This window comes from Pteropus medius, unplaced genomic scaffold, assembly GCF_902729225.1.
Source record: "Pteropus medius unplaced genomic scaffold, Ma_sr-lr_union100, whole genome shotgun sequence".
NCBI classification, from domain to species: domain Eukaryota; kingdom Metazoa; phylum Chordata; class Mammalia; order Chiroptera; family Pteropodidae; genus Pteropus; species Pteropus medius.
Window position 1 is genome coordinate 29,786 of NW_024342466.1, and position 23,785 is coordinate 53,570.

The 23,785-nt window shown below is 49.8% G+C and overlaps 3 protein-coding genes across 4 annotated transcripts in view; 2 read left to right on the forward strand and 1 right to left on the reverse strand.

Moving 5' to 3' along the window:
• MROH2A (maestro heat like repeat family member 2A) overlaps window positions 1-611 on the forward strand; it is a gene marked incomplete at its 5' end in the record, with an annotated part of 30,069 nt that extends 29,458 nt beyond the window's left edge. The window contains one exon of the mRNA XM_039859945.1: window positions 243-611. Within this exon, the coding sequence (XP_039715879.1) occupies window positions 243-474 (232 nt within the window). The remainder of the gene's footprint in view (window positions 1-242) is intronic.
• A 1,563-nt stretch (window positions 612-2,174) lies between these two features.
• On the reverse strand, window positions 2,175-18,601 carry HJURP (Holliday junction recognition protein). Of its 2 annotated transcripts, XM_039859947.1 has the most exons (9): window positions 18,332-18,601; window positions 17,926-17,992; window positions 15,472-15,527; window positions 13,128-13,221; window positions 11,236-11,300; window positions 9,886-9,978; window positions 9,106-9,184; window positions 4,007-5,547; window positions 2,175-2,448 (listed from the first exon to the last, which is right to left on the reverse strand). In XM_039859947.1, exons 1-8 carry the CDS (start codon window positions 18,584-18,586, stop codon window positions 4,016-4,018), a joined length of 2,241 nt encoding a protein of 746 aa, XP_039715881.1. In that variant the 5' UTR covers window positions 18,587-18,601; the 3' UTR covers window positions 2,175-2,448; window positions 4,007-4,015. The 2 variants fall into 2 exon arrangements, with proteins under 2 accessions (XP_039715881.1, XP_039715882.1); XM_039859948.1 differs by lacking the exon at window positions 17,926-17,992 and having other exon boundaries at window positions 18,332-18,554.
• The window catches only part of TRPM8 (transient receptor potential cation channel subfamily M member 8), a 117,465-nt gene continuing 112,279 nt past the window's right edge, over window positions 18,600-23,785 (forward strand). The window contains exons 1-3 of the mRNA XM_039859946.1: window positions 18,600-18,932; window positions 22,482-22,586; window positions 23,355-23,425. The gene's annotated coding sequence lies outside the window, so the exon portion shown is untranslated. The remainder of the gene's footprint in view (window positions 18,933-22,481; window positions 22,587-23,354; window positions 23,426-23,785) is intronic.

The following is a 23,785-nucleotide window of genomic DNA, read 5'->3' on the forward strand; positions in this document are numbered from 1 at the left end:
CCGTGGGGGGCTTTCAGCTCTTCAAAGGTGGGAGTCAGTGGGAGTCCGCTGGGCTGCTTACCGCGCCCCCTTCACAAACATTTATGAAATGCTTCTGCCCTGCTTCCTTCCTCCGATCCGCATGGTGAGAGGCTTCTAGGCGGTCCTTCTGTCCCGGTTAGCGAAGCTGGGGGAGCCCCGAGAGGTGGGAGATGTGTGTGAAGACGCAGCTCCCCCCGCCCTCTCCTGACTCCCGTCTGCAGCCAGGCCAGCCCCCCAGGGGCACCCGGGGCCTCCGTGGGCACGTGCACGGGGCAGAGGGCGCAGCCTGACCTTAGGGTCCCAACCCGCTCCTGTTTGTGCTCACTCTCAGCTCTCCAGGAGCTACAGCTGGACTCGGATCCTGGGGTGCGGAGGGCGGCCCTGGAGACTCTCAGAATCTTGGATACCTGCAGTCCCCACCAGCTTTTGGCTTCAAACGAAGGACTCTCCTAGGCGGCCCCAGTGTGAAATGCAAACGGCCTCCTCGGTGCCCACCCGACCACAGCGACGCAGACCATTTTAGATTTAGTTTGTAAGAAAGGCATAGTTATGAATAATCGGTGTCCCTTCCTTCCTTCCTCCCCATTGAAATAAACCTCCATTGCCATTACGAGTGCAGATTCCTAACTGTAAGGTGACGACACCCCAGAGCTGAGACAGTGGGGCACCGGGAGACTTGTCCCAATAGGGCCGTGTCTTTCCCGCTTTCCCTTGGGGGGTGTGCAAATGTCAGACGTCCCCTCAGCCCAGAGCATCGGAATCCACCTTTGTCTTCACTGCCTTGCAGTCACATCCATGCTGATGGCCGTGCCAGGCGGAGGGGAGCCAGGCTGCTGTCCCGTCTCTGCCCGCCAGGAACCCCACTCTTAAAGGAAAAGGTGTCTCCCAGCCGAGTGCGATGCGCATTGAAGGGCACCGTTCCATATGTAGTTTACGAGGTCCCGTATTGGCAGATCCTATAAAGTGGCCAGTCCCTTCTGCCTCGCCTTCCTCCGCTTGGTCACTGGACATCAAACACCCGAACTTTCAGTCTCCCTGGCAGCTAGGCCTCAGCCCAGGCCTGCGGGGTAAGGAGTTGGGGGCAGGGCCAGGCTCAGGCAGTTTGGGGCAAGAATAATAGTTATCCTGATGGAGGAAAGGATGGGTTATGCTTTAAGGAAGCTACAGGCAGGAGGGCAAGGTCTAGAATTGCAGAGGCCACTCCGGCCTTGGCCAAGCCTGAGCCCACAGTCCCCGGCCAGCCTTTCTTCCTGATTCGTAGGGGTCTGGACTGAACGTGTCTGCCCAAGTTCTCATATAAGACCCCTGACCTTTTCGTGATGGTATCTGAGATGGGAGCTTTAGGGTAGGATTAGGGTGCCCTTATAGACACCAGACAGTGCCCGCTCTCTGCCATGTAAGGACAGAGAAAACGCACTGTCTGCAGGCCAGGAGGCGTCCTCCCCAGAACCTGACCACGCTGGCACCCTGGTCTCTGTGAGAAATCAGTGTCTGTTGTTTAAACCACCCAGTCTGGTATTTTGTTAGGTAGCCTCAGCTAAGACATACCGGTCACGCGGTCCCAGCATAAAGACGTGGGTGGAAGAGGGTTCACATTAGTATCAGGAGGGGGACAGCCTAGGAAGGGGATGGGAAGGAAGACGTGTAATTTAATCTTCTCTCTAAACTCGTATTTAAAATAAAGAATCCATAACACACGGCAATATTTTAACAACCACTCAACGTGGGTTTGGTCACCGTGTTCTGAATATTTAAAATTATTTTATTAAAAAAGTCGCCGTGATATCCTATTATAAATAGCTCCAATAAAAGCCATGAGATGTCATGGACGCTGTGTGGCTGCAAGAGTACTCTGGGATCATCAGAGGACTGTTTTAAACACAGCATGTTTTTACCTAAAAACAAAAAAAAATTACTTTTTATGGGTGAATTATGTTTCAGTTTGCTTCCTCCTGATTTGGAAGGTCCTAAACCAAGTCCCACGGGTCTGAATTTAAAAAGACTAAGCAGCTGGATTTTCCTTCAAGGATCACTGTATCCAGGATCTAAAGTTAGGTTTCATAGCAAACAATTTCTCTAAGGAAATAGGAAATACAGGAGAGAATTCTGTTGGCATGTCTAAATTTAGCAAAGAAAACACAATAATAACCCTATAATGTATAACATTAATTATTTTAATCAAGCAACTTTATTCCAATAATTTCTATACCAAGAACTCAGTTATCTCAATGAAGCCAATTTCACTGAAATTTGCTTTTAAGGGCAGATAACTGAAGCAAGTTCTAAAATATTCTTGAGAATCACACACGCACGGATTAAGGGGGAAGAGGGACGATACTCTAAAATAACTTGTTACAGATTTCCAGCTTCGAGTTTTCTAACACAAAATCACTTTTCTCTTCCATTCTGAAAGATGTGTTCTTCCTTCTGGAAAAAAAGAAGACAAACAAAAGGATTTCCGTAAAATTCCACTAGAATTCCCAATGCCAGCCGCCAAAAAAGCTGAACTGATTCAAATAGTGTCCATTATAGACAACGCCACCGTGCTCGATACCCTAAGGAATGCGGTCCTCCCCACCCCCCCAAACCACAACCCCCTGATGGCGACCCCCTCGCCAGCAGCGCCACCTGGCGGTCATGCGGATGGGGTTTCCGACCCCGGCCCGGCCATGCGCTGCCCGTGTGGGTTCGGCAGTTGTAAGACCTAAGCCGCACCCTTATGTGTAAAAAAGAAGAGGCAGAACCTACGTAATCAAAGGGTTCGTGGGGGAATCAAGAAAGGAAGGTGCGAAAAAGGTTCACTGTGGCCTGATGCACAAGAAAGCGTCAGATGTTAGCCACTGAAAGTCCTCCGTAGTCCTGGGAGATTTGGTCCCTTTCCTCAAGAAACTTATAATTTAAGTAGAGAAAGAAGGGCGGGGGGAAGGGGGGGGGTAAAGGAAAATGATTAAATATGTTTATATTGGGATTTAAGATGAAACTGCAGGCCTCCAGTGGCGGGGTGTTAAGTTCCAGGGGCGCTGGGAGGGCCCCTCGGGGCCACCGTCTCGGTCCTCGGCTTCCAGGAACGTGCTCGGCTCAGCACCCCGGCCTCGCTGGGCCCCGCGGGGTTCTCTGCTCCGTGTGGCCCGGGGTGAGCCGGCGACAGAGCGAGAGCGACCTGCGCTGGGCGCCGAGGAGCACCCCGAGGAGCACCCCGAGGAGCACCAGCGGGCAGAGGCGGGAGGGGCTCGCCTCTGAGAGGACGTGCACCCTGCTGAGGCGGCGTCACAGGACGCGCGGGCAAAGGCGGGAAAACGGGAGCGGGACGCTTAGGGCTGACGGGGTCCACGCAGCGGTTGGGGCTGCCTCACCTGCCCCCGCCGCCCCCATCGCCACCCCACGCACAAAACCCCAACCGGCCAAGCCAGACGGCGGGCGGAGAGGCGCGTGTCCCTCGGAGCAGCCACACCATCCAAGTCTCGGCTCGGAAATCTGGCGCTTATGCGAAAAAGTCCAGCGACCCGCACGACCCCACCTGGTCTCGGGAGAAAATAAAACAGCGCCAGCGCACGGAGACCGTAGCGTCGGTGGTCTGCACCGACCGCACCGCGCGGGCGGGCGGCTGGGCCAGGCGGCCTGCAAGGCCCGCGGCACCGAGGTTACGGGCGGGCTGGGCCAGCTCCGCCGTCCCCACTAGGACGTCCGTCCAGAAGTAGACGGACCATCGTTTCGCCTGACGACAGCCATTTTCCAAAGGTAGGATGAAGGGTCTGGAAACGACAGTGACAAAGACGGATAGCGCGTGCGTGCGAAGCGCTTCTCAGAAAAGCCCCCTAGATGCAATTCCAACAGAAAACGTGGGCGGCTTTTCCCCTGGGAACGGGTTCAGCTCCACCTTGAAGCATCTCCCCGTGAACGTGAGCTTGACGTAAAGGAACTAGATTGGGGAGATAGTTTAGAAAACAAACATGGACAGAAGGATCTTGCTGTCAGACAGACTCACCTTCTTTTCCTAGTCCAGCTGTAAAGAGCCGACCTCGTCCCCTGGCCTCCGGGTGGCTCTGCCCGCCATGTGGGAGGAACCCTGGGCCTCAGCCCACCTGCCACACACCTGAGGGTCTGAGAGGCGGCGTCTTTTCACAAGGGGCTGAGGACCCCTCCTGGCAGTGAGAGCCAAGCATGCTGACGGATGAACAATAGTGCTGGAGCCCAGTGAATGCTTTATGCTCCAGAGGGGTGACGATGACAACTTTTGGGGACCTTGGAAGCCAGAGACCAGATTTAATTTTCCTAAGGAGGCTTCTTTTTGGTCCTGAACTTCCACGCTTGCTTTATCTGGAGATGCTCCAGAACATAAAGGCGTCTTTGTCCGCTGAGGCGATCTTCGGCAATACTGCTGATGAAGCTTGTCAAATTTCTCTTTAATTTCGTCGTAACGATCTCTCGCACAGCTTAGAGGTCGCACTCCAGGTACCGAAAGAGCTTCGCTGAGTACCACTGACTTTCTCAATATTCCAAGATTATTTCTTTGGGAAAGATCAGCTGTCCGCTCAGAACTGCCTGGGTTCTGTGCGGGATCGGCCTTGAGAAGCGATGGGAAGGAATTGCTCTTTGCCAGGCATGTTCCCGCTTCAACGGCTCGTTTGCCCAGGTTTTCAAAAGCCTCATTTAAACTCTTACCTTTCGCTCTGCTGAAAGGTCTCGGCCTGTGGGTTTCTGAGCTCCACGGGCCACCCGGGCTGGCTCTGTGCGCGTGGACCCTGGAGGAACCGGGGAAGGGCAGGCAGGGCAGCTTCCTGGGGCTTGGGCAATACTCCTGGTAAAGCTGATCGAATCTGTTGGCAAGCTCCCTATGATGAGTCCCTCTGTCGCCCTGCTGTATTCTTCGTCTGGAAAATACTTTTACGGGAGAAATTAACCACTGTAATGTCATTAATCTATTTTCCCGGTCGAGACGATGCATTGTAATGGAGTCTGTGTAAGTCAACGAAGCACACTTCTGCGGTGTTCCCTTCAGCTCCTTCCGACTTGGCTGTAATCTACAGATTTGGGGTGCGTTCACTTCAAGACGAGCCTTTTCCAATTTTAATCCTGCCTTATCTCGTACGTTCTGGCAATCTCTTAATACTGCCACCTCTTTCACAGGCTCAAAACAGGGCAAAAGTCTCTGGTGGGAACTCCTGTGCGTTCCCTGTCTGCCTCCTCTGCAACGCGTCCTGTTCGTCCTGCTCTGGCACCTGTGCCTCCTCCTCGAGGTCCAGTTCTGAACGATGAAGGTCTTGGTGGAGATGATGCTCGCAGGCTTCGCGCCCAGCAGCCGGCTCATCGAGTGCAGCATGCCCGCATACAGGTCGCTGATGGTCGCGCTGCAGATGTCGTCGGCCGCAAAGGACTGGTTGCTTGAGAAGCTGTCACCACCAGTCGCTTGTAACGTGACGCTGGCATTTCTGGGCACTATAGCCATGTCTGTTGAACAGGGGCGTGAAGATGCAGCTGGCTCAAATGGGCCACCGGGACTCTCTTCAGAGACACTGCCACAGTCCCCTGGAGAAACACACACACACACACAAAGTTAAGGTGTGTTACCGCTTAAAACGGTGCATATGCAGAGATCACGGGACCGAAGGCTGGATCATGACAATGTGTGTGTATTTTAAAGCAATATAAAGAAGAAAAACAAAAGAAAAACTTCATAAATATTTGGGAATAGATATCACTCAGAAATTTCTTTTTAGTTAACAAAATTAAATTTCTACCCGCCACCACCCTTCCCAAAAGGAGTCTTCCTTCCCCAAGTGATAGTTTAGAACTTGGTGGCCTTTTCAAAGATTAATTAGAAACCAGAAAATGAAACCGTTTGCCTACAGGGAGAGGTGGAGAAGCAACGAGGGTCCTCTTCATGCAGCTTTAGTGTTTGCGTGATGTTAAATGTTTTATATATTAAAAAGTAAAATAAAACCAGCAAAGATGGGGCTTCTTCTAAAAGTAAACAGAGGCAGAAAAGTTTGACCCTAACTGTGTATCAAACTGATTACAACCGAAAGAGAAAACAGAATCTAAGTAACTTTGAGCACGTACTCCGAACGTGGCCCCGTGGTGTGACACCGAAGACAAAGACAGCTGCCGGGAGATCGCAGACCCCTTTGGCAGGTTGTCGCGCAGTCGGCACGGGTGCCCTCACCCTGAAATTATTTGGCGCTACATGATGGACCAAATGAGCATACATTATAGAGGGGGAGGGCAGCTACGGCATCGGGGCTGGGGGACGAAGTCCTTAGCAACCAATGAGGACAGGTCAGAGGACACGGCCACCGGCGTGAAAGGGGCCCCTCCAGGCTAAATCTGGGACAAACTGAATACCTGGCAGCAGAGCCTAACATGAATTTTAAAAAAGTCTGAGTTGTTACTGACGCAGAAAAAGCAAAAAAAAAAAAAAAAAGCGGTCGGGGGATAAAGGAAGGAGGGAAGTATGATGGAGGAGGCGGCGGCTCTTCTTCATGGAATGCCAGCGAAGACACCAGGAGGGACGGCAGGTCCAGAACGGGCCGGTTTTGCCGGCAGCAGCGCAGGCAAGTCATGACTCGGTGCCCTCCCTCCGGAAGATTCCCTGAAACTCCGCCGCTCCCACCTTGCGGCCCCACCCAAGCCACATCTGGTGGTGTCCTCATCGTGCCCTGTGCCCCCTGCTGAGCAGCGCCGAGCCCCACACTGGCGGCAGCTGGCCTCGTTTCTGGTGTGGCCTCTTGAGGCAATTAGAAGCCCACCCCAGGTGGCAGCCATCTGTGGATTGCTTGCTGACTCTTACCAGGTGTCCCTGGAGGGCCACAGGCTGGGGCTAAACTTGGCCTGAAGCTGGACCCCTCTCAGGACTGTGCCACTGGGCCCCACAAAGCCACGCTGCTAAGCCCGGGAGACTTAGGAGCCCGACCTAATATGTCGAAACAGATACAGAATGGCAGCCAAAATGAGGAGACAAAGAAGCACGTCTCACGTGAAAAAGCAGAACAGAGCTCCAGGAAAAAGATCTAAACAAGGTGGAGGCAAGCCGTCTACCAGATGCGGAGTTCAAAACACTGGTTATGAGGGTGCGCAACAAACTTAGGGGAAGAGTAGATGAACTCAGTGAGAACTTTAACGAAGAGATTAAAAAAACAAAAATGGAGATGGAAATTATCAAAGGGAACCAGTCAGAAATGAGGAACACCTTATCTGAGATGAAGAATACATCGGAGGGAATCAATAGACTGGATGAAGCGGAGGATTGAATCAGCAATATAGAGGATGCGAGAGCAGAGGACACCCAATCAGAGCAGCAACAAGAATAGACCCCCAAATAAGGGGAAGGAAGGGCCTCTGGGACAACATCGAGCGTATTAAATATTCCATATCACAGGGGTACCAGAAGGGGAAAAGAGAGAAAGAAGTTGAAAATCTATTTGAAGAAATAATGATGAAAACTTCCTTAACCTGGTGAAGGAAATAGACATACAACCTCAGGAAGCTCGGCGAGTCCCAAACAAGATGAACCCAAAGAGGCCCACACCAAGACGCATCATAATTAAAATGTCAAAGGTGAAAGACGGAGAGTCTTAAAAGCAGCAGGAGAAAAGCAGTTAGTTATCTACAAGGGAGCTTCCGTAAGACTGGCAGCTGATTTCTTAAAAGAAACTTCGCGGGACAGAATGGCTTGGCACAAAATATTTAAAGCAATAAAAACCCAGGATCTATAACCAACATTACTTTATCCAGGAAAGATATTATTCAGAGTCGGAAGACAGATTAACAGCTTCCCAGACAAGAAAAAGCTACACTAGCTTCATCGCCACGAAGCCAGTGTTACAGGAAATGCTGGAGGGACTGCTTTAAGAAGAAAAAATAGGTATCGAAAATATGAATAAAGGATGGCAATAACTACGTATCTATCGACAAGTTCTTCAAATGAAAAAGAATTAAGTGCTCCAATCGAAAGACAGGGTGGCCGAATGGATAAGAAAAGAAGACCCTTACATTCGATGCCTACGAGAGACTCACTTCAGACCGAAAGACACACTGGCCAAAAGTAAAGGGACGGAAAAAGGTTGTGCATGATGGACTGAGACGGCTTTGTGCTGCGTGGGGTGAGTCAGACAGAGAAAGACAAAGGCCCTGTGATTTCACGTACATGTGGAACCTAAAGAACAAAATCAACAAATGAAACACAGAAACAAACAAGGAGAACATTTTGAGGGTCACCAGATGGGAGTGGGGTTGGGGGGCGCCGTCGGTGAAAAGGGAGAAAGGGATTGAGAAGTACAAATGGGTAGTTACAGAACAGTCATGGAGATACAAAGTCCAGCAAAAGGAATCTAGTCGATACTATTGTAATAAATATGTGGGGGCAGAGAGGCACTCGACTGATGGAGGTGATCACTCTGAGTTATATAGATCTCTAATCTCTATGCTGTACAACCCACACGAATATAATATTGGATCCCAACTATATAGTCAACTGTCATTGGAAAATAGGCAGCAGCTAGGCCGGGGAGCCCCCTGGACTGAAGACAACTAATGCAGTGGGTGGGACCCAAGTGGATCCTGAACCGGTTCAGCAAACAGAAAAGGCTCTATAACGGGCATCACTGGTACAAGTGGGTGAAACTGTATGGGTCGATGTTACATTTCTGGCAAGTGCCAAGTTTACTGGTGTTATGTAGAATCACCCTGTTCTTAGGAGGTACTTGTGAAGAATTTAGGGATGATGTATATGATACCGTGTGCGTGTGTGTGTATGTGAGAGTTGATTAAACAAATGTGACCAGATGTTGATTGCTGAATGTAGGTGAAGGATGTTTATTGTATGGAGATTCAAAAACCTTCCAAATAGTAAGTTGGGATAAAGAGCTAATTAGAAATTAGCAGGCTAAGGTCCCAGAGGAAAAAAAGCAGCTTGTTTTTCAACTCTGAGTAATTTACCTACGATGTGCAGGTGTGTCTAACAGTTTACGGCGCCGTAAGGTGCGGGTATGTAGGGGTATGCCCAGCATGAGGGGCTGTACCGAGGGGCAGTGTGGCTCTACCAACGGTGACGGTAAACGGTTCACGCAGTTTCCATGTCACACTCACCAAGGGCAGGCCTGGGAGGCGAGGCCGACGAAGGGACCGGGGTCCCGCGTGTGTCATTTCCATCTCTGTGATTGTCATACTGAAATCAAAGCAAATGACTTTAATGAAGGGGTTGTTAGACGTTGGTTCTGGGCGCACTAACTAGGATGTCACACCCGCAGGAAGGTGTGAGACTTCATCTGAGCTTGACAAGGGTGGCCATGACGACTGTGGCTTGTCGGGCTTCCAGCAGTGGTAGGAAGAGGTGTCTTAGTAAAATCAGGGAGTGCTGTCCACATGGCCACCGCCTATCAGCACACGGCCTGCCGCGTTAGGGTCCAGGCACTTCTGGCCCTTAGAGACAGGCCTTTCTCTGAGACGGCGGGGCAGGTGAGACAGGGACCTACACCCGATGCCAGCGCCGTCGCTCAGGGAAGGTGGCAGGTGGAGCCATCCCTTCTCTAATCACATAGCTTAAAACCTCTCCACCCGCGGGGAGGGCCCTCCTGGATTTCTGCGAGCCCCCCCAGAGCCCAAGGGGCAGTGGAGGATGCGCCTGCCCATTCCGTGAGCCCGCAGCCCTGGTGGACCTAAGCGTTTACTTGGGAAGAGGAGACTGCGAGCTTGTGGATGCACTGGTTTAGAAACGACGGCTCAGAATGCCCTTTACAGGCTCCGTGGAGAGTGAATGGAACCACGGTCACGCTGTCCCTTGGCGACATGAAACCACGGTCACACTGTCTTTCGGTGTGTCTAGTTTATGGTTTAATTACGTAAGACAAACTCGGGGAAACAGATTACCTCTGAACACCCTTTATCTTGTAGCAGTGAGTCCACTTGGGTCAAATATTTCCTTCTTAAGTCATCTTTCAAAGGACTCCAAGGCACTGCAGGCTGATACAGAAGACAAGTCAGCACTCCTGACAGCTCTGGGGGATGGGTGAGCTCTTGGATTCTGGAATGAACTGGCAAGCTCATTAAGGTGCAAATGTTTAAATGCTGTTCCTCAGGCCCTTCCTGCTGGTACCAGTACCGGGTGGTCCAGCCCCTCTGAAAACCCAGGAATCTGACTCTAGGGAATTTACCAGCGGTAACGACCACCAAAAAGGAAAACGACAAAAAAATACAGGTCTGCAGAGGTTTACGACAGCATTATTAGTACAACAAAAAAACATGTAAAACAATCTGAACATTCTTTGGTGAGTCCAGGACTCACCCACCAGAACCGACTCCAATCGCTATGCTTTATAAGGTCAGTGTTCCAACTCAGGGGGGCAGGAGTGGGCGCCTCTATCCCTCACCTGCCACGTACCGGAGACAGGGGGCCTTAGTCTACTCCCTCTGCATCTGAGTGGGGAGAAGCAGGGACCAGGGACACAGATGGGGGGTCACGGACACGCACTGTTCCATGTGCTCCTAACTATGGGACCGCCTACTTCCCCTTGGCCGCCACCGCCTCTGTGCAATACTTCAGAAAGCACCCCTTCCCTCCCCACGTCACGACCTTGCTCTGATGAGACGTTCGAAGTCACGCGTGGGTGTAGGAGCAAACCTCTGCACAAAAAGCGGTTGCAGAGAAAAACCACATTCCTGCCATCTAGCACCTGCTGCAGGGGCCAGGTAGGACACTCAGTGGGCCGCGGCCCATGTGTATCGCCCACCCCAACGCAGAGGGAAGGGGAGGAGCAGATCCTGTAAGGAGACAGGTGGTTTCTGGGACCACCGCGGACAGGCGCAGAACAACGGCCTGCCCGAGTATGTGACCTCGGGACCCAATGGGCTTTAAGGGCTCAGCCGGAAATGCTCCACAGGACACCTTCCTCGTGACATGGCCTCCGCAGGGAAAGACCGACTTAGAACCCAACTTTCCACACTGTGTCCTCGATGACGGCGAATGGCACATGGTGGACCATCCGCCTTTTCTCTCTGCACAGGGAGCATCATCCAACCTGTGTCAGTCCAGTAAAGCGGGCTGGGCTGGTGAGCGACTGGCTGCCTTTGGGGATCCTCAGGTGCGGGGGGTACCAGAGATGTGAGGGGTGGGATTGGCAAAAAGCGAGCCTCGGAGGACTTCAGGAAGGCAGGGGTGACGAGGGCGTGCACTCGCACCATGGTCCCAACTGTCCCTCCATTACAAAAGGCGAGCCTTACCATGAAGGTCCCGGCACCCAGGTCTTCCCGGGGCAAAGCTGAGCCAGCATCGCTGCTTTCCGAATCTAACAGCAGAAAAGAAAATTTCAGTCGGAATTTTTAAGAAAGCTTGCATTTTTCTCTCAAGGATGGTTTTCCTGTCACTTGAGTACGTTCTACAGTAAAGCTTCCCATTGCTTCAAGTGTGCTCCCTTCAGTAAGGACATGGCCGCCTGTCACTGTTCCCGATCGCTGGTAATGCAGAGAGCCAGTCGGGATAGGAATTGCCTCCGGTGGCAGAGAAGCAGCTTTTACATCACCTCTGCCTCTTCCAGTGACCGCCGGTCCTCGAAGCTGAGTCGCTGTAGGCCAGCAGCATCGACAGGACTTTCTGCAGTGAAAGTTCTCCACCTGCTGGCCAGCGTGTTAGCCACTAGCCACATGGGGCTGGTGAAGACTGGGAATGTGGCTAGTGAGGCTGGGGAGCTGAATTTAAAACTTTATTTAATTTTCAATTAATTTGAATAGCCAGAGATGGCTAGTACTTCCACACTAGCCAGTGGATAATCATTTCTAATTCCTTCAAGTGATCTGGGACATTTGTGGACCTACAGGTGTATGGAGGTAACGTGTGGATTAATGCCAGGGGACTAATGACATCTGTGAGTAAACATCTTCGCTAAGGCCACCCGTTTCCCTGTTAGAACACGACCCAGAGCAGGCGAAGCGCCGGCCAGGGGCTGGGCGGAGTGGACGAAGGCTCCGGACAGGCCAGTTCCAGCGGGACACGGGTGTTTAAGACCCGTTACGAAGTCTGTGATCACGCAGCTGTTTCGCTGCCGCCAGGAGAAGGGCCGGATGTAAAGAGCTTAGGTAAAGTGGGGCTCTGATTGGGGGTTGGGGGGGTGCCCTCCTGGGGGCAGTGAGAAGACGGTGGGCAGGCCAGGCATGGCGCGGGCTCTGCTTTGACCCAGAGCGATGGGAAGCCATTGCCGTGCTTCGGACAGGGGAGAGGCATGACCAGGTGGATGATGGAAGGTGTGAGTGGGGCGGAGGGAGCCGGGAGCTGGCACCGTGGGGGTGCAGCGGGGGCCCCGAGCCGTGAGAGACAGTGGGAGACAAAGGACACAGGGCAGTGATGTCCTGGATGTGAGGAGCGAGGGAGGGACCGAGATAAGGAGGACGCTGGCTTTCTGGCTCATTCTAGAGGGAAGGCGGCGGTGGGCCTCGTGCCGAGGACAGCTCTGTGGGTGGCTGTTTCAGTTTAGACGAAGTTCTCAAGGAGAGAGGCCGTGAGGCAGCAGACACAGCCGGATGGGGTCTGAGTTTGGGGTTCTGCCAGCGTGAGGGGCTCAGGCCAACTCTCGAGAAAGGGCGCCCTGCGAAGGAGGGAGGTGGGCGACAGGGGGCTGAGGAGGAAGGAGGGAGGGAGGTGGAAAATCCCAGGGCACAGTGCTCCTGAGGCCAAGGCCAGGCTTTCCGGGGGCCGCGAAGGCCTCCATGGGAACAAGAAGGAACAAGGACGAGGGACTGCAGAGGCAGGAGGGTCTGCTGCGGGGTCGGGGGTTCATGCCACCACCCCGCAAGGGCACGACTTCGTCTAATTAAATTCTTGAGATTAATTTTTTTTTTGCAAAAAGTTAAAAAAATGCTATGGGGGAATGAGGCCCAAGCATTCAATATTTTAGAATATTTGATACCATTTATGTGCTAAGTGTCATGGATGTAACTGTGAGCAAGACAGCCCGTCTGGGAGCGTAGAAGGAACAACAGGACACTTTAAGATGTTTCGGTTTTTAAAACAGACCACAGAAAAAGTCGCAGCGAGGCATCTAGACTCTAAATGTTGTAACGGAGACATGTTGGGCCCAGTCCCTTCCGACCTCTCTCTCTCTAGCCCAGGGGACACTCACCCACTCCCGGGTCTCGCGTGCAGGGCGCGGGCAGCTCGGGACCTGGGGCTGTGGCTTGCGCGGGGCCCTCTCTCCTGCCGACAGTCTTCGCGTCCTCAAAGTGCGGAAGGCGATAAAGACACGCTCGTTTCAGTCAGGACATACATCGGAGCCACTGTAAAGTACCAAGCCTACAATCCCCACTTTAACACGAGGCTCCTCTCCCTGGACATCCGGATAAAGGCCTCAGAACTCCTTGCAGACGGCCGAGATTCCCCGGGGAAAAGGAATCGGTCTTCCCCGGCTCATGGCCAGGGTCCAACTTCAAAGGCCACTCGGATGGTGAGTGGTGGAGCAGGGAAAGTGGGGGGTCAGGAGCAAGTGCAAGGGGCTGACTCGGCCCACATGTGACGGCAAATGAAAAGCCAAAACGAACTTATGCAGGTGGAATGCATAAGTTCGAGAGGCCTTGGGGGGACTTTGTGTGACCACGATAATGTGTTTATCTCAATGTTGTGGGGTCGACGACTCCTCCATAAGCTCCAGCAGGTGGTGTGACCCTGTGGGCAGGGGTGGTCAGCGGCCGCTCTGGAGGGGGCCATGCCACTGCCCTCCAGGGCCTGATCTACACATGGCTTCGCGGGAAGTCATAATGAATGCCATCGATGGTCTCTCATAAGTGACAGTCGAGAATTCAAGGTACCAGATAGGCTAAGATGTTTCAGGAACCACCCCAGCCCCGTGAGGACAGGAAGAAGTGATGAGGCCTCTTTCTGCAGGGATGGCTCAGAGGCGTCGCCTCTAAGAGTCTCGGGGTTTCGGGGCTCCCCGTGAACACTGGGTAACTGAATCCTGCCTGTGCATCTTACGGAGCTGTTTTGTGGCAGGACTTGCCAGGACAATGTCAGTGGGGGTGTAGACGTCCGAGCTCTCACCACGGACCATGCCCAGCTTTCTAATCCCAGGAAAGGGGTTTAAAATTTTGTAGACCCCAGATGGGGGTATTCCCACATTTTAAGCAAAAACCTTAAATAAATGTCCAGATGACAACATTTTGTCACCAGGACCATCAAGCATTGGTCTGATTGATGGGTATCACTAATTAATAAGTATAATTGAAAGAATATATATCTTTTGACCTAATAATCCCACTTCTGAAAAAAAAGGGTGAAATCAATACTAGGAAGAGATCAGGATGATTTTCTGAGGAGTATTTATAATGGGGTCTTATAAAGTTTTATGGGTCCCCAACCATGCCCAATAGTTCATGTACAGTCTACGGCTGACTTCCCCTTACAACAGAGCTGAGTAGCTATGACAGAGACCACATGGCCAGCAAGCCTAAAATAGTTATCATCTGGCCTTTACAGAAAAAGTATAAATCCTGATTTATAACACAGGTGAAAATAGCGAAATGCCTGCCAACGAGAGAGCGGTTAAAAAATAATGATCGAATTATACAGTGAACAAGGAACGTTCACAACATATATTAAGTGGAAAAAAGAAGGTAATTGTGTGTACTTATATATGTGTATTATAAAAAGGAATCACATTTCACTAAAATATCATTAGTGACTATCTAGAGAAGTCAGGCCAATTTTAAGTACGTAGTTATGTGTATTTCTAACATTTCTATGACTGAACGTGTTATGTGTGTAGTTAAAGTAATTAATCAGGAGGAAATCTGACTTTAGAACTGCTGATAATCGGGTTGGAACCCTAACCCTGAGGTTTTCACTCTTGGGCACAGGCTCCTCGGCTGAGAAGCGGTGACTAAGCGAATACCCAATGTCCCTGCAGTGGTCACTCTCACGAGACTCCGCAGCAGGCAGGCTGCAGTATCAGCACCTGCCACGGACATGACAGATCACGCAGCTGCAGTGCCCGTAGATAAACTCTGGGTTTTGACAGGTAGCCCAACATGGGCGGAAGGAAGCCTGATCCTGAACACGGTGCCCTCCTCCTTTCAGAAGAAGAAAAGAGGCATTTTTCTTTCCCAGAAGGATCTAAACTTGGTGTTTTCTGGGAGGACCCAACTAGTAAGCTCGCAGCTGTGGCTGAAGCTGGCTCGGCTTTGCACGTGGGGTCCAGCTGTCTGAGCCCCGTGGCCTGAGGCGGAGGAGACGGGGACGGGGCAGGGAACAGAAAGGGCTTAGGCATCACACAGCTTCTCCTTGCACAGAAGAAACGCTGCTGAGTAAATCCTTAAACATAGGAAAACAGGGTGGTAAAGGTGAGAAAACTGGAGGAAGCGCCCCCCAGTGGCCTCCAGCTCTCGGTGCCGTTACAGCTTGCCTGCGCCTTTATTCACGTCAGCGTCCCTCCCCCGCAAGGCACCGTGGCGATAAAATGTGACACTGAATACCTGGGTTTGTCCTTTGTTTCTTTTCTTCACTAGTTTTCCACCCCAAACTTTCAGTCCTTAAGAAAAAGAAATGAAACAAAAATGATCACTTATGTAATCCTAAATACCGAATTTGTTTAATCTACATTCAAAGAAAACCAAAGTGACGGGCAAAAGAAAGTCATGTTATTAAAACAGAGCCATTTTTCTAACTTTCTGTCATTTACCATCTTTGTGAGGTTGAAGGTTATTTAAAAAAATCAAGATTAGACAAGAATCTATTGTCAATGAAAATCTCTCCCACCTGGTGGGCAGCGGCTGGTCAGATTCTGTCATTAAGCCGCAATGTGCAATGGGAACAAGGAACATGTGTAGATCAGGTACTGGCCTCTGGACAGATGCACAGAGGGCGATCTACATACTACCTGGAGGGGGAGAGAGAGCGCTTTCGAGGGCCATCTCCCTACCCGGTGCACAGAGTAAGCGCTTTCTGGGGGCCATCTATGCATTTTGCATATAGAGCAAGCCCTAAGCACTGGGCAGGGAGAGACGCTGAGTTCTGGAGTCCCGCCATTTACTAGTTATAGAACATGGGCAAGATTCTAAATCTCTTCCCAAACCCTCATCTGCTCCCAGATCAGTGCAAGTTAATCAGAAGAGATGGCTGGGTTTCGAGGCTTGAGATGATTGTTAATGATGATAATAACAAAAACTCCCATGGGTGCTTTCAATGTTCAAGCTTTATTCTAAACCCTTCCAAGTGCACCTTAATCTTCTTAAAAACTCACTTACATGTAACTTGAATTGACGCCTACCTGACCCCTTAAGCATAGGCAGTCGCCAAGTTCATTGCACAGATGGAGACATAGCAGGGTCAAGTAACCAGCCCAGGCCACTTGACCATGTGGAGGAGCCATATAGTGAACCCAGGAGTGACTGTGCTCCTGACCACGAAGCCACACAGCCTCTCCAGAACAGGACGATGCTTGAGCATGCGTGCTTGGAATCAAACCCATGCTTTATCCCTTTAGCCAAGCGACAAGGAACAGGTTTCTTCTGCTATGACCCCTGCTAGGAAACAAGGATGATTCCAAAAACAGTGCCTATCTCTCAGGGTTCAGAATCAAAACCATGACACTCTTAGAAGCACGTGCTTAGCTGTCAACATATACGAACCGCTGTTCCTTTCCTGCTGCCTTCATCGTTATCAGTGTGGGAGTGTTGGTTCCAGTCTGTTCCCTCACTGGGAATTCACGCTACAAGAGTGGTCAGCTGGCATTCATCAGACGGGCCACTCTTCAGGCTGAGCAACAGGTCCAGGGCCTGTGCTGGCATCAGCTAGGAGCCTGTTCTCTCGCAGGCCTGCAGAGTCAGCATCAGCATCGCTGTCTGGGGACCCAGGGTTGTTTTAACAAGCTTTCCAGATGCTCTTCTCCACCCTAAAGTGTCACCGCTCTCAAGGCGTAGGTGCTTTCATTATTGTTCTCATCAAAATGGGGGTCAGAAATGAGTTTTCACTGGTGAAATTAGTGGTATTTGATCTGTGAACTGGCCAGAATATTTTAGACTCTGCTCATTCTTAGCAAAGCTTGTAGGAACAATTCCTACATAACTCTATGTCCTGCCCTAGGGTTAGTTGTCACTGCCTGTGGCAGACTAGTGAGTAACAGGAATCTGCAGTTGGAATCCCTTAGTTACTGCTTGAGGAAACTTTTCACCCAAGGTAACGCTGGGTCAGCAAAGAAGGGAGGCAGCTAGGACTTCATTTAAAGAGCAGTTCTTATGAAGTTTTTTGTGCCTGTCTACCCAACACACAGCAGAACTGGATCTGAGATTTGCTTTTGTCAGTAATAATGAATTGGTAATAAGGCTGAATGCGAAGAACTGACATCACTCAGTGCAAACTTTCTCCAGCTCTTTAACCAAAGAGAATCCATGAGATTTAAGTCGGTCTGCAACACCACCTATGAAACAGAATGGCTCCTTCTCCCTAGATTTAGGCCAAGGCCCAAGTATTCAGAACCTCAAGGACAGTTATTGCTCTGAGTCAACAGTGTTTACTGGTGCAGGGCACTGTTCCAAGAGCTTCACAAGCACTCTCATGGAACTGTCACAATCTCCACACCAGGTAGATATTATTGTCATCATCTTCCTATTTTACAGATGAAGAAACTAAGACATAGCCTGGCTATTAAAGCAACCAGCCCAAGCTGACATGGTTTATTAAATGGCCAGCTGGGACATTTTTTTTTTTTTTAAATCAGGATGCTTCTGTCTTCAGAATTGTTTTAATAAGTAATTCTGTTGGGAATAAGTAATTTAAATAATTTATAGGGTCAAGGGAACTAGTTGTGTTTTAGTTCCTATTAAGTGTATTTTCATTAAGAGAGCAGGGACAGCATTCAAACTGTAGGAAGACACTCTTATGTTGACATTCTTAACGGAAAATATTCAGAGGGCGGAATGACTCCCTACCCTGGGGCGTCGTGTAGGTCAGCGTGGACATTTGCACCAGTGGGGCATCCTCGAAGGGCTGGTTGTACTGCAGGAGAGAAAAGTGCACCTTAATCTTCTTAATCTGTCCCATCAGGTCTGAGGGTTGCAAGGAACCCCTGACCGGGGTTGCGGAGGCGCCCGCGCGAGGCTGGAAGTCTGGAGACTCCCCAACTCCTTCACCTGCCCCCGGACCCTAGACCCCTCTTCCTCTCTCCTTGCCCTCAGCCCCTGATCCCATCTTACCCCTCCCAGACCTCTCCCGCCCCGGTCTCCACCTCCCCTCCCCGCCGCTCCCCTTCTTACCACGGTCCCCAGCCCCGTTTTCCCCTTTCCCGCCGGCCTCACGCCCCCCCGCCCCTCCCAGCGGGCCGGTGGGGGTCCTCACCTTCTCTAGCAACTGCTGCATGTGCCTCTGGAAGCGGTGGTGGCTGTCCCTGAGCTTCTGCAGCAGCGAGTCCTCCCCTGGGAACTCGCTTTCCATGGCGCCGGTAGGCCGCAATCGCGACACCCGCGGGAAAGCGTCCTGGGACCCCTTGCCCGCGTCCTGGTTCAAATAGAGGCTCCGCCCCCCGTCCGCCCCGCGGGCTGCCCATTGGCTGGCGTGGAGGGGCTGGGCGCTGATTGGGCCTTTCAAATACATCCGCGTCCGCTCCGCTCTAAGTGGGGGAGGGGGCGCCGCTGCGCATGCGCTGGGGAAGGGCGCGGCCGTCCGTCCGTTCCGCTGTCCGGGTTCCTGTTACCCCACAGTGCTGCGGGGGGATCCTGGGAGGTCCGTACTGCTTCCCCTGTGGCGCGTGGAGATGTCCAGGTGACGTGCGCCCGAGCTCGCCGCTGGGTGGCGGCGGCCTCTCACCCCGTCGTCGCCCCGGGCCCTGCCCTGAGCCGGCTCCCCAACCCTGCCCGCCTCGGGTCCCCGCGCGGTAGCGAGAGCCGGGCCCAAGAAAGAACCTCCCCGCCAAATTACGAATACAAAAGAAGGCAGAAAAGTGAGCATACAGTTAGAAGTACCATAAACGTCACAGAATCCAGGGAAATATAATATTTTTATTAATCTCCTGGCACACCTTTTACGTACATATTTTTTAATGCATTCTCGGCCTCTTCATTGATACTAATTTTGTAATGTTTTCTCTAAAGTATAGGAAGATAATTCAGGGTTTCCTCGACTATGGCTGATTGAATTTTCCATACGATGCACATTTTAGAAAAGTTTTATTCAGCTTCATAACTTAGTCGTTTTCGTGTGCTTGTGCCTCGGCTTGCACCCCCAATCCTATCACGCCATCCAGCAGAAATTAGGGGAGAAGGAGGGAGTGAGAAGAACCTCAGGGCTCACGTAGTGTAAGTGTCCAGGAAATGTATTGTGATGGATTCAGGTGTGCCACCCAGATCCGCCTTGAGGATGCCCCAGCTGCTGGGAGGGCTGTCTGCGGCCACCTCGGGTGCTGAGGGTCCCTCACCAAGGGCGGTGCAGCCCCAGGGTGACCCAAATCCAGTGGCAGATCCAGGTGGGAGTATGGAGGCTGGGCCATTTCAGAACGGGACAGCCCTGACACTCCCGACCGCGCCCCCGCATCTGCTAAGGCAGCATGTCCAGTCTCCATTCTCCCTGTCTCCCACAGGGGCCTGCCGAAGGGCGCTCCCTAATAAACATCCTGCACACTAGCTCTGTGTCCGAGTCTGCATCCGGGAGCACCCAGCCTGTGACAAGGACCTAGCTGCAGACTGCACATTCTGTTTGTAGCTTTTCCAGTTTCACAAATCAGCTGAGGTTCCCTCCCCCGACCCCTGACCCCCGACCCCACCCCAGAGTTCAGAAACTTAACACCCTGTTTCTTCTGCTGCGTTTGCATGCTCACATGCAGGGGAGTTTTCAAGCATATAATTGCTTGAAAGTAATTGTCATATTTAGAGACTTAAAGCCTTGGATAAGGTTTTCTTTTTCTTTTTTAAGGCTTGGAAAACTTTTCTGTGACTCTCTAACAAGCATGGTAGTGACACTTCTCAAAACTGGCCTCTCCTAGATCCTGGCCCCTTATTCCTAGGAAATCATTCCCAGATTCCAGGGTGTCACTGACTGTCCAAGGATGTGCCTCTATCCCAAGAGTTCACATGCAGGGTCAGGAGAAAGATTTCTCAATCTCAAGTTCATGTCTTGGCCAATCCCCTCTGAACCAGCCAGTGCCAACACACTGGCCCTTGTCATTCAGGCCAGCTGGCCTCCCAGTCCCCTCTGCCTGGCTTTCCCCATCCCATGGTTCAAACTGGTGGCCAGCAAAGGAAGGAGTCCTGCACAATGCTCCCAATGTAACACCATTCCCTACAAACGCGGCTCCCCGTCACGCCCCCCACCTTTTGCACACAGACACCTTAGCGGCCTAAACGTGACCTCAAGAACCCAGACCTGCTTCATAAACTGCCCCACCACTCCACACCTCCATGTAAGCTTCATCCCTTGCAGCGGAAGTGGCAGGGTGCAGCACCTCTGGGTCTCAAGGGATTTCTGCAGGCAGCAGCGCTGAGGCTGTGCTCAGCCCCAGTCAGGGTCTCTGCTTCTGGCTGCACCTGCACAGCACCCTCTGCTGTCATGGCCAGAATTTTCACCCCTAAGGGTTTAAAATGAAGTACATAAAAAATAATCCTCACGGGACTAATTTTATGTCTGTTCTCATAAAATGTGCCTGAATTTTATAATGTTTTACATAATACATGAGGACTTATTCTGCAGAGAGTTGCCATGCACATAATTTTATGTTGGAAAGGTGTGGAAATTTCACCACCTGTTTGTGGTTGGAGAAGCACAGCTTCTGTTTGGTCCCAGTGTTGACAAAAATTGCTATGTCGCAGCAAAAGCGTCGGTCAGAGATGAATGATCAGCCACAAGCATCAAGCTCCATCCGTCAGGCTGCCAAGAAAAATGTTTACTTTCTTCTGTCACTCCAGGGTTGATGAAAACAAAGGGACTGGGAGATAGCTGATGACAAGCTGACTTTCCAAAAGGTGTCAGTCAAAGCTCACAAAGTGTGTGTATTCTTTGCTTTAATGAGTTTACTTTTGGGGATCTATCCTAAGTAATTAAGGACGTTGGTGAGGATTTAGCTGCAAGACCTTTAGTGAAGCGCTTTTTATAAAGTCCAATAACTAGAAAGAAGGTTGAGTAAAAGGTGATACATATCTGTGTCACATTAACCATGGTTTTGAAGAACTATACTTAGTGGCATCCAAAATGTGCATGATTTTTCCTTAGTATAAATGGAGGTCACAAGCATGTATTATATATCTGCATTTAAAAATATACATCATATGCTTTAAAAATCTAAGTATGTATATGCAGATCGTCTCCATGTTATCTCTGGATGATGGTAGTATGGATTATTTTTCGTATTAGTTTTTCTCAGCTGCATTTTCTAGAATGAACATGTATTCCACAGTTATGAGCATGCATTACTCCTGTAATAAAAAACACAGCAGAACCAATCATGTGTTTTTATTTTGGCTTTACAAAATTAGAGACCGTTTACCCAAATAAGACACAGATGGCCCCAAACATTCTAAAACATTTTTTTTTCATAATGATACCTCACCTCCCAGCTTTTACCTAGAAATGCTTTTTTCCCTGGGAAAAGTAGGGCCCAGCTCTCTCTGGTGAGGTTTCTACCTCAGTTTCATGTGGTGGGAAATTGCTTTTGATTCTTCGCTTTAGGCTTTTTGCAATACAAATACACTCTTAGGGTCATGATTAATGTGTTTTAATGGGCTATCCGTTTTAAAAATCAATGAAAAGAATTTACATTAAAAATAGAAGGCAATTAGATAGATTTGGCTGACCTATTTTTAATCAACCCCATTATTTATGGATCTGAAAAGTCTCAGGACCTCTTTCACTGGAGCAGTCAAGGATCACCTCTTCTGTTATTATGTGTGAATAATTTTAAAACAGGAGTCACCAGGTTAATTGATCATTTGCTAAGTACTTTTCAAAAAAAATTACCTACCTTGGAAATGTTCCAAGATGGCTTCTGCCCTTTCTTTTATCAGCCCATTGCAGTTCCTTCTTACTGCCCAAGGCTCACTGGAGTTAGTCTGAAAGGTACAGAAGACACTGTTCTGTTTTTTGAAAAGTTTTGGTGCAAATTAGCTTTTACATTAATACTGTTACACCTTCCCTCAACTGTCTTTACCTTTTTACATTCAACCTCTGTCACTATTGACTCTAATGTTCTTACTTCTTGCAAGAAATAAGAATTATTTCTGTGTCTCTTGTTTATCACAATTATTTCTTAACATTGTTATAGAATTTTTTTTTTTAATTCTCATTTGCTTTCTTGTTCTAGATGTCTTGCTTATATCCCCAATTTTTTTCTGTTGCTGAATGGGGTATATATATTTTAGAACGTTTTATGAATTTTCTTCATTCTATAGTTTTGACAGAATTTGACAGAAAAAAAATAACTCCCATTTTAATACCTACTCCTTTCTGTGGCCTGCAAATAGTATTTTTATCATATACTTGAATTTTTATTCTTCGTTTGCAGCCATTCCTCTGAAGTTATCATGAAATTTGCTGGGGTGCAGGGAAGAAGCCTAAGAAACCAATGGAAAATGTTTCCTTGACCCAGAGCATTTGGAAGTCACTTGCGGTAAGTGTCCTTGAGCCTGACAGTTCCAGAGGGAACTGTGAACTTCTTCCTTGAAGGGTTCTTGGAGTTTGAGTTAGTGCGCTTAAGGATATTGACATGCAAACTGAAATGAAGACAGCCCGTCATGAAGGCCACGTGGTGACGGCTTTCTCCTGCCCGTGTGGATCCTGCTCATTTTTACTGTGGGTTCATGGTTCACCAGGCTGGGGCATCGTGATGGTTTATTTTATGTGTCGACTTGACTAGGCTATGGGATACCCAGAAAGCTGGTAAAACATTAGTTCTGGGTGTGTCTGCGGAGGCGTTTTCAAAAGAGTAGTGTTTGAATCGGGGACCTAGTGAAGCAGACAGCCTTCCCCAGCGTGAGCGGGCATCTCCCAGAGTGTTGGGGACCTGGAGAGAGCGAAAAGGCGGAGGAAGGGACAATTCGCCCTCTCTGCCTGACCAAGTGAGTCTGGACGACTTTCCTGAGACTGGGCCTTAAACCATCAGCCCGCCGGTTCTTGACGCCTTCAAACTCAGACAGGAACCAGCTCTCCTGGGTCTCCAGCTGGCAGGGGGCTGATCGTGGGACTTCTCAGCCTCCATAATCACATGAGCCATTCCTTACAATAAATCCCAGATATTTGTTGAGGACTTTTTATGGTCCATCTTGGTGACTGAGCACTTAAAAAGAAAGTGTCTCATTGTCTGTGTCACTGAAGCCAAGTTGTTCGATTGTATTGTTCTGGTCTCTCATATCCTTACTAATTTTCTGTCTTTTTCTAGCAATTACTGAGAGAAGAATTTGGAATTTTCCAACGGAAATTGTGGATTTGTTTATTTCTTCATTCAATTCTGTAAGTTTTTGCTTCGTGTATAAAACTCTGCTGTTATCTACATTTAGGATTGTTATATCTTCTTCGTGAATTGATCACTTTATCGTTTTATTATATCCTCCTTTATCTCTGGTGTATTCCCGTTCTGAAGTCTAATTTGTCTGTTATTAATATAACCATTCCATCTTAGTTTCGATTAGTGTTCGAAGGGTATATCCTTTTCTTTTCATTTTCTTTCATTTTATTTATGTCCTTATGTTTAAAGTTGATTTCTCGTAGAGAGCATCTAGTTGCATTTCGCTTTTTTTAAAAAAGAAAACTCTGATTTAATATCTCTGCTTTTTATTTTGTGAGTTTAGGCCATTCACATTTAACGTAATT